This window comes from Theobroma cacao, chromosome 9 (genome assembly GCF_000208745.1).
Source record: "Theobroma cacao cultivar B97-61/B2 chromosome 9, Criollo_cocoa_genome_V2, whole genome shotgun sequence".
In the NCBI taxonomy this organism is placed as follows: domain Eukaryota; kingdom Viridiplantae; phylum Streptophyta; class Magnoliopsida; order Malvales; family Malvaceae; genus Theobroma; species Theobroma cacao.
Window position 1 is genome coordinate 28397350 of NC_030858.1, and position 15087 is coordinate 28412436.

General features: G+C 33.4%; 1 protein-coding gene and 1 long non-coding RNA gene across 2 annotated transcripts; both read right to left on the bottom strand.

Moving 5' to 3' along the window:
- LOC108663189 lies at positions 742-3147 on the bottom strand. The gene is made up of 2 exons (XM_018126724.1): positions 3114-3147; positions 742-2551 (listed from the first exon to the last, which is right to left on the bottom strand). Exon 2 carries the CDS (start codon positions 2543-2545, stop codon positions 1184-1186), a length of 1362 nt encoding a protein of 453 aa, XP_017982213.1. The 5' UTR covers positions 2546-2551; positions 3114-3147; the 3' UTR covers positions 742-1183.
- LOC108663191 lies at positions 3145-4775 on the bottom strand. Its single transcript, XR_001929202.1, has 3 exons — positions 4737-4775; positions 4004-4077; positions 3145-3183 (listed from the first exon to the last, which is right to left on the bottom strand). It is a non-coding gene; the product is annotated as an uncharacterized LOC108663191 (long non-coding RNA).

Consider the following 15087-nt stretch of genomic DNA (forward strand, 5'->3'; position numbering starts at 1 on the left):
AATTTTCTCACTCTAGGGTTTGTTCTTATTTCTCTCTCTCTCCTGCTGGTTTTGGCTGACCCTCCCAATGAAGAATTCTGGAATTTTCAAGCCTTTTAATAGGCTTAATAAAATATTATTATTTTATTTACCTTTTGAATATTTTATTATTTTATTTTTTTCTAGCCATCTTTTTGACTTTCTTTTTCTACCACTCAATCCTCTTCACTTATCCATGTCTTCCATGAAATTTCTAGACTTTTCCAAAGTTTTGGTGGAGCAAATTTTTAAAAATTACACTTTTACCCCCGTAAAGTGAAAAATTACATTTTTACCCCAAAAACTGAAAAATTGCCCATAGACATATTTTTCATCCCTTATACTCATACCATTCTCCAATTTGTCAAATGTGATCTAAATTCTCTCAAAATCTCAAAATTTATCCGCGAGTGGAAAAATTACGATTTTGCCCCTAGATAGTGAAAATTTCGGTTTGACTCCGAATTGATCCTCGAACTCCGAATTACCATTTTGAGTCATCCCTGAACTGTGAAACTCTTAATTTCACCTTAAAATTCCTATTTGAACTAGTTCGAGGCTTAATCGACTTAATGGTACCATTAGGGGCAATATCGTCTTTTAACGATTTCTCGAACTTCCTAAATATACAAACATTCTATCGAGCATGTAAATGACGTAATAATTATTTTACAAAGCAGGGTTTGACAACACTACCCCCCTTAAAAAAAAAAATTTGTCCCCAAAATTTCACTTATCAAACTCCAAGAAAAGATAGGGGTATTAGCTTTTATCCAATATTCAACATCTCATGTCATCTCCTTCGTTTGAGCATTCTTCCACAATCCTTTAACTATTGAGATGTTCTTTTCGTTGCTCTACCTACATCACTCATCATACATGAAATTTAAATCTTGAACCACTCAGGATCATTCTTCACTTTAGTTACCCATATTACTAATCCCTACACATGTGGGGTTGCACTTTCATTCTCATCAATGCCTCAAAGATTCATCTTTCATGTCTTATGCATTTCTGAACTCCAATTTCCACAATACATTAAGAAAATTCCATAGCGATATTCTACATAAACTCATTTATTATATTATTCTTAAAAGCTTTATTTACACTCTCAGAACTTAGTATTTACATCTCTTATCATTATCTTACATTTCCACCTAACTTTTCATTCACTTTCTCTAGGTTGGACTCGTGCTTCATCTTCCATTACCGTAAAAACTTTTGTTGACGCACGAGTCAGTGGTTTGGAAGGTGGGTATACTGGGGTGTTACTCTCCACATCAGGCCGAATAGCTACTCCCTGTCTCGGTTGTGCTCCAGAGGAATCTCTCATCTGCAAGTCCGTACGAGTTGATGAAGATAGAGCAGCTACAGTGGCCTGTCCTAACTGTGGACAATTAGTTCTAAAGTGACCCGTCTGGCCACAATGAAAACATCGCAAAGGCCCCCAACACACCCCGCCATGAAATCTTCCACATTCTCTACATCTATCAAAACCTCCGAAACTTTTTTCAGAAGTAGTCACTGCAGATCCGCTGAATCTCGGAGGCCTCTGCTGCATTTGTGAAAATGATGGTCGAGAGGATGTTACCGAAACAGAAGGAGCACTCCCTGAAACAAATGAGCCTTTGCTCCTCTTTAGTGGCTGACTGGAGGACATATTCGGATTTTTCCTTTTTGCCAACTCAGCTCGCATTCTCCTATTTTCATTTGCGAGCTTCTCAGCCCTTAAGGCCATTTGTACTACCTCTTTATGGGGCTCCCTACCTGTCACAGTCATTCGCTCTCTTATCTCATTGCGGAGCCCTTCCTCGAAATAATCGGCCTGATCCTGTTCAGTCCTCACTAAATCAGGCACATAAGACAACAGCTCGTTAAATTGAGTCTCATACTCTTCTACAGTTAAATTCCCCTGCTTCAGACTCAAAAATTCTCTCTTCTTCTCTTTTTGATGGAAATGGGTATAATATTGACTATCAAATTCCCTCAGAAAGTCTGACCAAGTTAGGAGAATAGTGGAACGGGACTTCACCGAATTCCACCATGTACGGGCTCTCTTCTCCAATAACCTCGTAGCCACTATCAGCTTCATCTCATCCTCCAATCTCATATCAGAGAGTGTCTCTGAAACCTGATTAATCCAATCCTTAGCTGCGGTGGCGTCCAACTCACCCACAAAGGACACGCAACCCAGTTGTCTAGCCTCCTTCAGCTTTTTAGAAATAGAGACATCATGTGCCAATGGAACTGAAGGAGTAACTGGTGGCACTACAGGTGGGACCTGACTAGTCTGAGCTTGACCAGCCATTGCGGTAAAGAAGGCTGCCATTGCCTGGATTACCTCAGAAGACACGGCAGGAATGCCAGTAGGTGGCGGAGGAATCTCTACCGGTTCAGCAGCAAGTGTTGCTCGAAAAGGAGACACAGTCGATTCCTCTCCTCTAAGGTCTGGCTGACCCTGCCTAAGACGACCTCTGCCCCTCCTAGCTGATCTAGTAGGGAGTGGGCGCTCACGTCGAGGAGGCATGGTAATCTAAAAAGGAAACGAGGCAAGTTTAAGTAATCTCAAACTCTACATACATGCAACTCTACCTAACCCAACTTAACTTAACCTAGTTTAACTCAACCCGGGGCCACGCAGTGTCAGTGTGAATTCTTAAAATAACTATAAAAATCAAAAACTTTAAAACCATGCTTTGTTAACCAAAAGCTCTGATACCAATCGAATTGTCACGACCCGGAACTCCCATCGAGCCCGTGACAACCGCCGCGAAGCCTCAACAGACATTCTTCCCCCGAATGCCTTTCGAGACCTCGCAAGGCTTTTGTACTAGTTTTTCCATTCCTCTCTCTTTTTTTCTTTTTCTTTTTTTTTTGAATAATAAAATAAACTAAAAATATTAATTAAAATAATCTATTTTAATGTAAAACAATATATATATATATGTATATTTTTGAAACATAAAAAAATTAATTTTCTGCACATAAAAATAAAATAAATTTATACATACTATAATATAGAAAACTAGAGTATGCAATTTAAATTACAATGACACGTGAGCCCCCAAATAACTGAGAAGGTTTAAGTCTATAACCTTGCTTTCTAGGATGCAACTCCGAAATTTACTTCTCGATGCAATTGACAGTCTACTGCCTATTCTGAGCCTGAAAAATGTATAGGAAGAAGGGGTGAGATTATAAAATCCCAGTGAGTAGACAGACATCATCAAAATAATCTAAAGCCGAGTAATAGGAGACAATTAAAATAATTCATCCCAACCCATATAAATAATTGGATTTCATCCAATTACTCAACATGGCTTATGTACTTTTCAAAAACTTGGCCCTTGCCAAAAATCCATTCTCGGGGATACCCCGCGAAGGCATCTTACCGAGACCGCCAAGGCTGTTTATTGTCACACACACAAACACATTTCACCTCTGACAACACAGCCGTTCCTCGGCGTTGGCTGAGTCCCAGTTTCACGTGGTGGCCAGCGTGAAGTGTACTCAAATCCTACCTCGGGAGTTATCCTACGCGCCTCTCCAATCGAGGTAAGCTCAATAATTGGGAACCGTGCCCCTCTAATTAGGCTGGCCCACGGAACCCCCGTCACTGCAGTGCCCACTTTATAATCCACCAACCAATAAAATCACAATAGTATGACATGGCTCACTTAACACATTCAAGGCAAATCAAAGCAGTTCACATATTCTTTAAATCATAAAAATAACCAGTCATACCCACATTTATCATAAGCCATTTAATGTAAAATCATGGATAAACAACACAATCATAGTATAGGTCTCCAATTACTCTATTTTTGAAATCATTATTAAATTTTCAAAAATTTTATAAAATTATTTTATAAAATCTCATTTTCCCATAAAACACAATAATTTTCCAATTAAACCATTTTTCCATAAAATCACACAATTAAATAAATCTACTCTAGATAATTAAGACGATAGTAAGTTTACTCACTGTAATAGGAGTACATATACTCCTATTCTCGATCCTCGGGTGTAGTCTTTTACCCGTATCAGATAGCTCACCACCTATCCACAATACATGACACAAAAAATTCAATAATTTGTGTCAAATCAACATATATTATTTCAGGCTCTTATCCATGCGTATGCACTAGATAGGGTGTGAAATGTTTGGACAATCGCTTAATCACAGTGTCCGACCTAACTCGCCTATACACGGTGTAAATTTCTAAAATCTCCAATTCAACTCCAATTCCATCCATTTCAATTTCAATTATCCAATTATATCCACAATACCTCAATGACTGTGAATGTGGTCCAATTTATCAGTTCGGATCACAAATTACGCTTTTACCCCTAGTGGGTAAAAATTTCAATTTTTTTGCACCAAAAATTCCCATTTAATTTCCAACCTCATAATTCATCATTTTTCCATCTAATTCTCTTAAAATAAAGTCAACCTCATCCTCACACACCATTGGCTAGATTCGGCCTAGAGAAATTCATGGAGAAAATGAATATTTTTCTTGTTGTTTTACTCATAAACATGCTAAACTAACACTAAACACTAACATAGTTCAAAATCAAATTAATCTAACAACTTTCTCTCTCTAAACCCATATGATCAGATTTGAATCCATCATCAAAACACATAATTTAACCATGGAAAATAAGGAGAAGTGCATGGAAATGATAAATCTTAAGCTAAGCTTGAAAAATCATACCTTTAAACACTTGATTCCTTGAAAAATAACACTTTTTCTTTGAATTTTCTCACTCTAGGGTTTGTTCTTATTTCTCTCTCTCTCCTGCTGGTTTTGGCTGACCCTCTCAATGAAGAATTCTGGAATTTTCAAGCCTTTTAATAGGCTTAATAAAATATTATTATTTTATTTACCTTTTGAATATTTTATTATTTTATTTTTTCTAGCCATTTTTTTGACTTTCTTTTTCTACCACTCAATCCTCTTCACTTATCCATGTCTCCCATGAAATTTCTAGACTTTTCTAAAGTTTTGGTGGAGTAAATTTTTAAAAATTACACTTTTACCCCCGTAAAGTGAAAAATTACGTTTTTACCTCAAAAACTGAAAAATTGCCCATAGACATATTTTTCATGCCTTATACTCATACCATTCTCCAATTTGTCAAATGTGATCTTAATTCTCTTAAAATCTCAAAATTTGTCCGTGGGTGGAAAAATTACAATTTTGCCCCTAGATAGTGAAAATTTTAATTTGACTCCGAATTGATCCTCAAACTCCGAATTACCATTTTGAGTCATCCCTGAACTGTGAAACTCTTAATTTCACCTTAAAATTTCTATTTGAACTAGTTCGAGGCTTAATCGACTCAATAGTACCATTAGGGGCAATATCATCTTTTAACTATTTCTCGAACTTCCTAAATATACAAACATTCTATCGAGCATGTGAATGACATTATAATTATTTTACAAAGCAGAGTTTGACATAAAGATTGGTACATGTTAAGCCTCTTTACTTGAGGAGTAAGCAATTGATCTCATAGATTGAAGTATATGGGATACTTGAGGATAACATGTAAGTGCTTGTTAAAGAACAAGTTCACTGAACATGACCCTTTATGAGAAACTCCATTTGGTATTTCACTTAAGTGTCTATGGAATATGTTCTCATGTGATAGTCATACAACTAGTCCTTGGACTTGAGACATCAAGTCATCTTGTATGGGGAAGGACATACTTTGATTTCACCCCACAGGTTTGGAGGCGACCAGATGCCTAAACAAGGTGTTTTTGTGTATGCCATGAAGCATGCAAAGGTGAATGAGTTGTCATGAGAGGATTCATCACCCGTAGTGATATGAGGGGATGTATCTCACTTGTTCTCAGTTCTTGATTAATTTGAGGAAAGTTAGTTTTCTAAATTCATAAGGTTAGTCATGAATTATGAGAACTAATATGGAATGTTATAAATAGATACTGAGCCATGCTTTATGACATATCCGAGATATTTAATGAAAATGCCATATTGCACTGAGAAGCTTATCACTGAAGGGCTTTGTCAAATTCTTTAATTGACTCTCTAACATTTGGGTGGTCATGATGTATTGCTAGATGCCACTCATGATCTATAAATATAAATCAATTATCAAATTGATATTTGATTAGGATTTATTGCCAACATGTTAGAAGTCTAATGGGTCACACATATTAAGTGACATAATTAGGATTAAATAAGGACAATTAATTAAGTTGGACTTAATTGAAAAAGACCAAAATAAAGTGAGAAATTAATTATGCTCAAAGAGATTTAATTAAATTAAAATACAACTGTTGTATCTAGGATTACAACTTAGTTTGGCTAAATAAATATATTATATTAGTAAACTCAAACTCTAAGCCTCCGGCCACTTTTAAGCCGTTTTTTAAAATAAGAAAAAAAATAGTTTTCTTTGTCTAAAAAAAAAATAAGATTCGGCAAGAATTTTTGGTCTTTTTGTTTTAGAAACAAAACTTGTTAGCACAAGTAAAAATCTTACCTTTGAGAAGGTTTTATTCGGTCACTATGTGGATTACTGTTGAGGCCAAACACTTGGGTGGCTGAATATTTGACAAATTCTAAAGGTGAAGAAGCAAATATTTAAGTTGTAGGATTTTAGACCATCTCATTCTTTGTTTGGGTTTTTCTTCTATCACAAGCCTTTTGAGTTTAATTGGCTTTTGATTATGATATTTAAAGTAAGGTATGTAACTCTTAAACTTATGAGTGTTCATAACTAATTTGAAAGTTACATGAAAAATACAAACATTGATCCTGTAGGATTCAACTATTTCTTTTATTAAATACTAGTTTGTTTTACTGTTGCGTTATTGATTGTTTTCAAGTTTGAGCATGAGGTCGAATCCCAACAGTCCTTTCTTAATTTGCTACTGTTTGTTCTGTTTTATTGTGTTATTCTCTCACAATTGAACTGATTTTTGAAAAAGAGGGAATTTTTACTTAACAACCAATTCACCCCCTGGGTAGTTTTACTCTAAGCTTATCTTTTCTAACAATTGGTATCATAGTAAATTCTCAAATTCTTTGTGGGTTTAACCACCTTTGAGAGATCCTGAACAAAAGAGCTTAAAGTAACAACCATGGCATCCTTAAGCTTTATTGGTGAAGGACAATCTATGATTCGGCCTCATTTGTTCAAAGGGAAGAACAACCCTTTCTGAAAAATGAGGTTTGAAAATTTTATACAATCTATTGATTTAGATCTTTCGGATATTATTGGTGATGGATCTCATCTTTCTACAAAAACCGTGGAAAGTGTAAAACATTTTAAAACAAGAGCTGAATAGGATGATAAAGATAAAAAGTTGATACAATTGAATTACAAAACTGTAACAACTATTCTATGTGTTCTTGGTGAAGATATATTTAATAGAGTAGCTATGTGCTCTACAACAAAAGAAATTTGGAATACATTAGAAAATTGTTATGAGGGAACCAATCAAGTAAAGGAATAAAAATTTAGTATGTTAATACTTGACTATGAGCTTTTCAAGATGAAAGAAGAGGGATCTATGAAAGAAATGTTTGAAAGATTCACCAAAATCATAGAAGAACATAAGGCTTTAGGAAAAGAGTTCTCAAATGCATAATTGGTGAAGAAAATCCTTCACTATCTACCTAAATCATGGAGACTTAAGGACACTACCATTAAAAAAGCAAAAGACTTAAAGGTACTCAAGCTTGATGAGTTCCTAGGTTATTTGCTTACTTATGAAATGGCCCTTAAGCATGAGAAAGAAAAAGATAAGGTAATTAGAGGAAAAGCAAAGAGAAAAAGCATTGCTCTCAAGGCAGCTGGAGAAGAAAATGAAAAGAATCTTGAATGTGATGATGAAAACGGGGATGATGAAAAGTTAGCATTGTTGACCAAAAGGTTCAATAGATTTTTGAGAAACAAACAAGAAGGCAAAAATTTTTTTAGGAGGGAAGAACCAAGAAGAAATCTGAAAAGAAACATTTTAAAGGATGATCAGGATCAGGTCATTTGCTATGATTGTAAGAAATCTGGTCATATCAGTTATGACTGTCCAAATGTTGAGAAGAATCATGCAAAGTGCTCTAGCAAAAAGCCATGGTTACAACTTGGAATGATAGTGACGACTCTCAAAATGAAAAGGGAAAAGAGACAAACAACCTCTGTTATATGGCAGTTGTTGATCCCTTAGATGACAATTTTGGATTCTTAGATGCAAATGGATAACTCACAATATCTTGATATTGAATGTTGGCTAAATACCCAAATAAGCTCCTAAACTATGTCAAAAAAATCAATTCAGCTCCTATTCTTTTATTACGTTCAAATAAGCCCCTGAACTTTTCTTTCGAGTCAAATAAGCCCCTTTCCCTAATAGTTGACTAACTTCTATTAGTCAACTGTACATGTGGCACTTTTATACCATGTCATCTACCACGTGGCAGATGATGTGGCATTTAATATTGTTGATTAGGATCAAGTAAATGGGTAAAAAAGTAAGCACACAAATCCTAATCAATAATATTTAATGCCACATCATTTGCCACGTGGCAGATAACATGGTATAAAAGTACCACATGTATCGTTGACTAATGGAAGTTAGTCAATGGTTAGGGAGAGGGGCTTATTTGACTCAAAATAGAAGTTCAGGGGCTTATTTGAAAGTAATAAAAGGATAGGAGCTGAATTGATTTTTTTTTAACTTAGTTCAGGGGCTTATTTGTGTATTTAGCCTTGAATGTTTGAGTCACACAATAATCATCAAAGAAGAAACTATGAATGAGGAAGGAAAATGCAACAATCTTGTTTCTGAAAATGATCACTATGGAAAAAGTGAAGAAGTAAGAGAAATCATCTCAATGGACATAGAGAAAAATCAACTGTAGAATGTCCAAAGTTTAAGGGCAAAAACTATCATCATTGGAAAGACCATATAAAATAGTTTATCCAAGTGGGTGATTATAAAGTTTAGAGAATAATTAAAGATGGCTCATGCGAGTTAACCAGAGAATTAGATGAACGGTATGCAAGTCACTTAGACATGCTGGAACTTAATGCCAAAGCCATGCACTTCCTCTTTTCTACACTTTGAACCAAAGAATACAGCAAAATCTTTTCATGCAATAGTGTAAAAAAAGTGTGGGAAAGACTAAAAGAAATATCTGGAGAAGTAAAGTTGGAAGAAATAATAGACCAATCAACAATGATGAGTTAAAAAGTAAGATTCAATTCTCATAACAAAGTAACGAAGAAAGCTCGTCATTCCAAAATCTGGAAAGGAAGGTAGAATATCTATCATATGGTATGTTTAAATATACTTTCAAAGAATTTGAGGAGGTTTTTGATGAATTAGTTCAAAAATATGAGAAAATAAATTTGGAAAATAAGAAAATATTTCAAATCTTAATGTTGAAAAAGAATTTTTAAAGAATGCAAAACTTGAGTTAGAATGAGAAAATCAAAAATTGAAAAATGGATTTTAGAATATGTGAGATGAACCTCAACAGTGCAGGAAATGAAAATGAGAAGTTAAAAAATGCTTTTGAAGGATATAAAAGGAAAATCGATTAAATAAGTTTCAAGAGTGAAGCTAATAAATTTTTATTCTAAATTTTTGGAGAATTTTTATTTTTGTTTGCTAACAAAAGGATCTAAAGAAATTTTGGATAACAAAAAACAAGTGATAATCTGTATTGCAAGGAAATCAATGAGATAAAAAAAAGAATTTGAATGTCTAGAATCAACATCCTCATTTTTTATAATAAATTTTTCTAACACAAGGCACTTTCCAAGGGTCTCAAAACTTCTTATGTGGCTTTAATCAAGTATGAGAAACAAGGTGAGAGTAATGATTAATAATGTTGCCCTAATTGTCTAGAATATTTTGAGATGTCATGAGACACATGCATTCATCATTGAAAGTCATCCAATAACCCCTGAGCATAAAGGAAAAGAATCTAGGTCTGAACTTAATATCTTGATGACTTTCACTAAAAGGGTTAGTGATTGAGACCATGGTAGTCAAATGAAATAAATTTGCGAGTTAAAGGGACAAGATTCACTTAAAGAGCATTAAAATTTTAAGAAGGAAGATGAAGAGATAAACAATTTTGCTTATAAGACTAAAAGAAATGTTATTGGTCCATTGATGATCCATAACTCTAGAACAAGTCTGCTATGAGACTTTTCCATCACCTTAACCTATTCATAAAAATATTTATCAGTCATGGCAACAAGGCATGGGAGTTCTACCAAAGACCAAATAGGGGAATCATCATCAAATTCCAATCATAGTTTTAGAAAGAACTTCAATGATCACGAATAAAGACGAAGGGATTTGTATATGTATTCACACCTTCAAGTGATTCCCGATCAAGCAATTGATTTGGATTATTTGAGCACACTAAAATTCTCATACTTAGATAATCTCAAAGAATAGGGCTAGTTGACAACTTTAGAAATGAATAAACTCTATTATGAGAATTTAGTCAAGGTTTTCTATTCAAATGCTGACACTATATTCATTGACAATGAAGAAAAGCCATATACTTTCAAGGTCATATTCACTATAGCAATTATGGGAAGATTAATAGGTATTTCTCCACCAATAATCAATCATGTCTTAGGAATTCCTAACTTTGGAATAGACCCAGAAAGGTAACGCAATGAACTTAATAAGCATGACTTGAAAAAGACTTCTTCGTCTTCCCTCCACCAACGCCAATAGTTCAGTGTAGATTGTTTAAGCTTTCATGACAGGATTTTACACTTAATTTTGTGTTAGTTCTTAATACCAAGTGAGAGAGAATACTCATTTGTGAAAAGTGAAGATCTATATTTCATGCATCATATCAAACACAACAAGCATATCAACTTTGGCTATTTCATTCTTAGATACATGCTAGAAGTAATTGGGGGAAAGAATGAAAGCTTAGTTCATGGAATGGTGATCAGCCAACTGATGGATGCACTTAAGATTGACACTAGTGTAAACTTGATGATTAGATGTCGAAATCAAAAAACCATTAAAGAAGCAATAAAAGAGTTCAAATATCACTTGATTGAAGGGAACTAGTATCCAAAGAATATGACACTTGAACAAGTTTCTGAACATAGAGATACAAAAACAAATGATAGCAGAAATTTCATTGACACTAAAGTTCTTTGTTGTCGATTTTGCACCAACAAGTATACATATCGAACAAGTAATACACTGATGAAGTAGAGTATCATTCCCACGGAGATTAATTAAAACAAAATTAAATCTTTACTACATACTAAAATTTATGACAAATTAATCTTATTTAAGTAACTAAAATTTTAAAAAAAATTAAATTAAAACAAGCACTAAGTTAACTAACAGAAATTAAAATTACTTGGAAAAGGCAATAAACTAAAACCTAGGATTATGGGTTTATTCAACATTTCATTTGATACGAGCTTCTCTTATTATTTACATTCATGGGTGGTTTTACTAACCTAGAATCCAAAGCTATGGACAAGTCTTCATCAAGATGCTTGCACAAATACCTAACTTAATTGGGTCACTATATGTTTATAGGAATCAATTAAATAAGGTTTATTAAGCTGTTGTTCTAATTTGGTTATGTATGGCAATTGGCGTATGTCTACCTGAATCGAAAATCAAATCACCTATGTGAGGTGAACATAAACTATTCAAACTTTAGTCCAATCTAAAATCTCTCTATTGAGTCTCAATTAGATTCACAAATCAATTAATTGTTGGCCAAGCAATCAAAAGCATTAAGAATAGATTTGAAAAAGTAAAACAATACCCATTCATGATAAATAAAAGAGAAACTAATATTCAAACTACATGTTGAAATCTACCACAATCTTAGAAAAATAGCTTAGCTCATAATATCTAGTAAAAACAATATTCAAAGAAATTTTGCCAAGAATCCAAGTCAAAAAAAATAAGAAAAACAAAAAACTAGAGAAAAAAACTAATTGTTGAAGTTTTGCAATCTCAATTCTCTCTCAAATTCTCTTGTTTTCTTGCTTTGTTCTTGGCTTCAAATCTCTAGAATAGTTGCTTGCTGGCTCCCTTTAAAACCTCTGAAAAAGGTATCTTAAGTAGGCTCCAAGTAACCTAATTTCCAAAATCCCGTCAAATTTTTATTTTTGAAAAATCAGGGTAACACCGCGGCCATGATTTCTTAGCTCTCGGGTTTTTGTATGATGCCCTTCTCAAGCTCCACATTGTAGTCACAAATTCCAACACTGCGATGGTGGTTCCTTTAGCGTTGTAGCCATGACTAGCTCAAGGCTGCGACCTCAACAGCCCTGCTACCTTGTGTAAAACTACATCTGTTGAGCATCATTTAATGCAATTTTCATCTCGATATGATCTAAACTAGGTAAAATGGTAAACATGAAAGTTTTAGCCCTATCTTTTAAATTTCCAATGGCTCAAGAATCATGCCAATTGGACTTCTGAAGTGAAAGATATGCTCCAAATATCATGTTCAGTCCATGCATATTACTACAGTGCTCCCACTTAGACAAATATTTTGACCATGATCCGATTAGAACTGGACAAAGTAATAGGCATAAAAGTTGTAGCCCTTCCTCGTAGCGTTCAAGTGGTCCAAGAATCACTTCATTTGGACTTCTTTATAGAGAAATATGGTCAAAATACCAAATATATATAAATGAAGCCATCACCATGCACGAAATTTCATCAAATAAGCCTTTTTCATCAAATTTTCTACACAAGCAATAAGAGAAACCAGCAATAACTACTCCTAAAATAATTTAAAATAAAATAACATAAAATTTAACTAAAATAACTTAAATTAAGTGCTCAACATGTAATCAAACTTAAACTAGAAAAACACCTAAAATGCTTTAATCGAACCTAAAATCTCTAAGATCTAGCTATTTAAGCCCCCAAAATGTGTCAAAATAACTCTATATAATAGAGTTATCAATCCCTTTTCCTAAAACACCATGAACTCCTTAATTGTAGAAAAGGATAACTACTTTGATAGTCAAATCAAAAAGCTACAGCATAAAAGAGAAAAACATTAAAAGAAGATAAATCATCTTAAGAAGAAGTTTGATTAAGATAGTTGATCCTCAAGTTAGTCCATTAGAAAATAGATATCATTGTGTGAAGCAAATTTATTGTAACTCTCAAAACATCTAAATTTTTAAGTTTATTTGATGACTTTCCCATTTTCATTCGCACAAATTCATCCATATATTTATCGATATTTATTCATTGAACTTACTTGCTATGATTGCTTCTATGATCTTATCATTAAGTGTTGATTAATAATTATACTTAACTTGTGCTATTAATGCTCTATTATTTTTCTATGAGTTTTTCTTCCTTTATTCTTATACTCTATTTTCTATTCCTTTTTGATATAACAAAAAAGGGAGAAATATAGTGAGTAAATTGGAGCTTAAATTTTCCTTCATATTAGCTAGATTTTTCAAAATGGTTTTTCAAAAGTGTTTTCAAACTTAAACGCAAATCTTTTGAAAAAGCATAAATTCAGGGGAAGCTTTACTTGAGAAAAGTGTTTTGAAATATTAAGCATATTTTCAATGGGAGTTTTCCTTTAATGAACAAATTTAACTCTTAATTTTGTCATATCAAAAAGGGAGATATTGTTAACGTTATGCTTGTTTTGACATGACAAAAATGATTGAACTTAATAAGCTTTGAAAGTGAGATATTTTTCATAAGGAACAAAACCCTCAAAGAATTATTAAAATAAAACCTAATAGAAAAATATATTAAAATGCTTTAATTGTTTGAACATATTTTTAATGTGGGCGATCATGCTTTTAATTTTCTCAAAAGTCTCTTGTTTTCAAAATTAAATGTGTTAGCCCAAGGATCAAGTTCTCAAAAGAAATAACTTGATTCTTAAATGAAAAGGAAGCAAAATATTTTCTTGATTATAGGAAGAATCGATTCTAGAGAAGAAGAAGTAAGTTCTCAAGCAAAGATCAATAGTGAAGAATCGAATATGAGAAAAAAATCGATTATTAGAAGAGAGAAGCTTTAGGATTTATAAAGAACCAACAACTTAAAGACAAAGAATCGATTCTAGAGAGATAAAGTGCAAAAGGAGAAAAGCAAAGAATGAATAATTGATTTTACAATGAGAAGAAGTCCATTCTTGAAGCATTAAAAGTACAACTCAGAAACTTGGTGACCAAAAAAGGCATGGCACAATTGGACAAATATGGAATGGCAAAATTCAAGCTTGAATTCAAATTTTGGAGCCAGTTCATAGTAAAGAAGACACTTTGAGGCAAAAAATTGATTCTCCAAGATTGTGAAGGTGTCACCTTTATGTCGAATTGTATAAAAATTGACACCTTGAAATAGAAGAATCAATTCTTCAAAGATAAAAGCTACAGACTTTGCGAAGAATAGACAACTCAACTACAAAAAATCAATTCTACAGAAGTGACAAAAATTTACAAGTTGGCTTGAAAGTACTAGAAATTATTCAAAACTTACTCCAACGCGTAGAAAATCTCAAAGGCTATAAATATACATCTTTAGGACATTAAATAATGAGAAAAAAGGATTTTGAAAGACTTTGAATCATCCCTGAAAAGGAAAAGAGCAGAAAAACAAAAGATACAGTTGTGAGTAGAAAGTTCCTATCTTTGAGCAAACAAAGAGCTTAAAGTTCTCATCTTTGTTTTTCAGTTGATCCTTCTTGAGTTTAGACTGTAAAGCCCGACCTTATAAAATACTATTCATGACTTACATGTGATGATAGCATGATTGCATGCTAGGAGAGTCCCGAAAAATTTACAAAAGTCAGTATTGTACCTAGAGGTACAACAAAGTTTATTTAATCCTCGAACTAGATCAAATAGGAATTTTAAGGGGAGATTAAGAGTTTCACAGTTCATGGATGACTTAAAATGGTAATTTGGAGTTTGAGGGTCAATTTGGAGTCAAATCGAAATTTTCACTAACTAGGGGCAAAATGGTCATTTGCCACTTGGGAACAAAATGGGAATTTTAGAAAAGAATTTTTTGGCCCCATTTGACTTATT

What these genes read in the sequence shown, in the direction of transcription:
- LOC108663189 (XM_018126724.1), bottom strand. Translation starts at nt 2,545, where the DNA reads ATGCCTCCTCGACGTGAGCGCCCACTCCCTACTAGATCAGCTAGGAGG.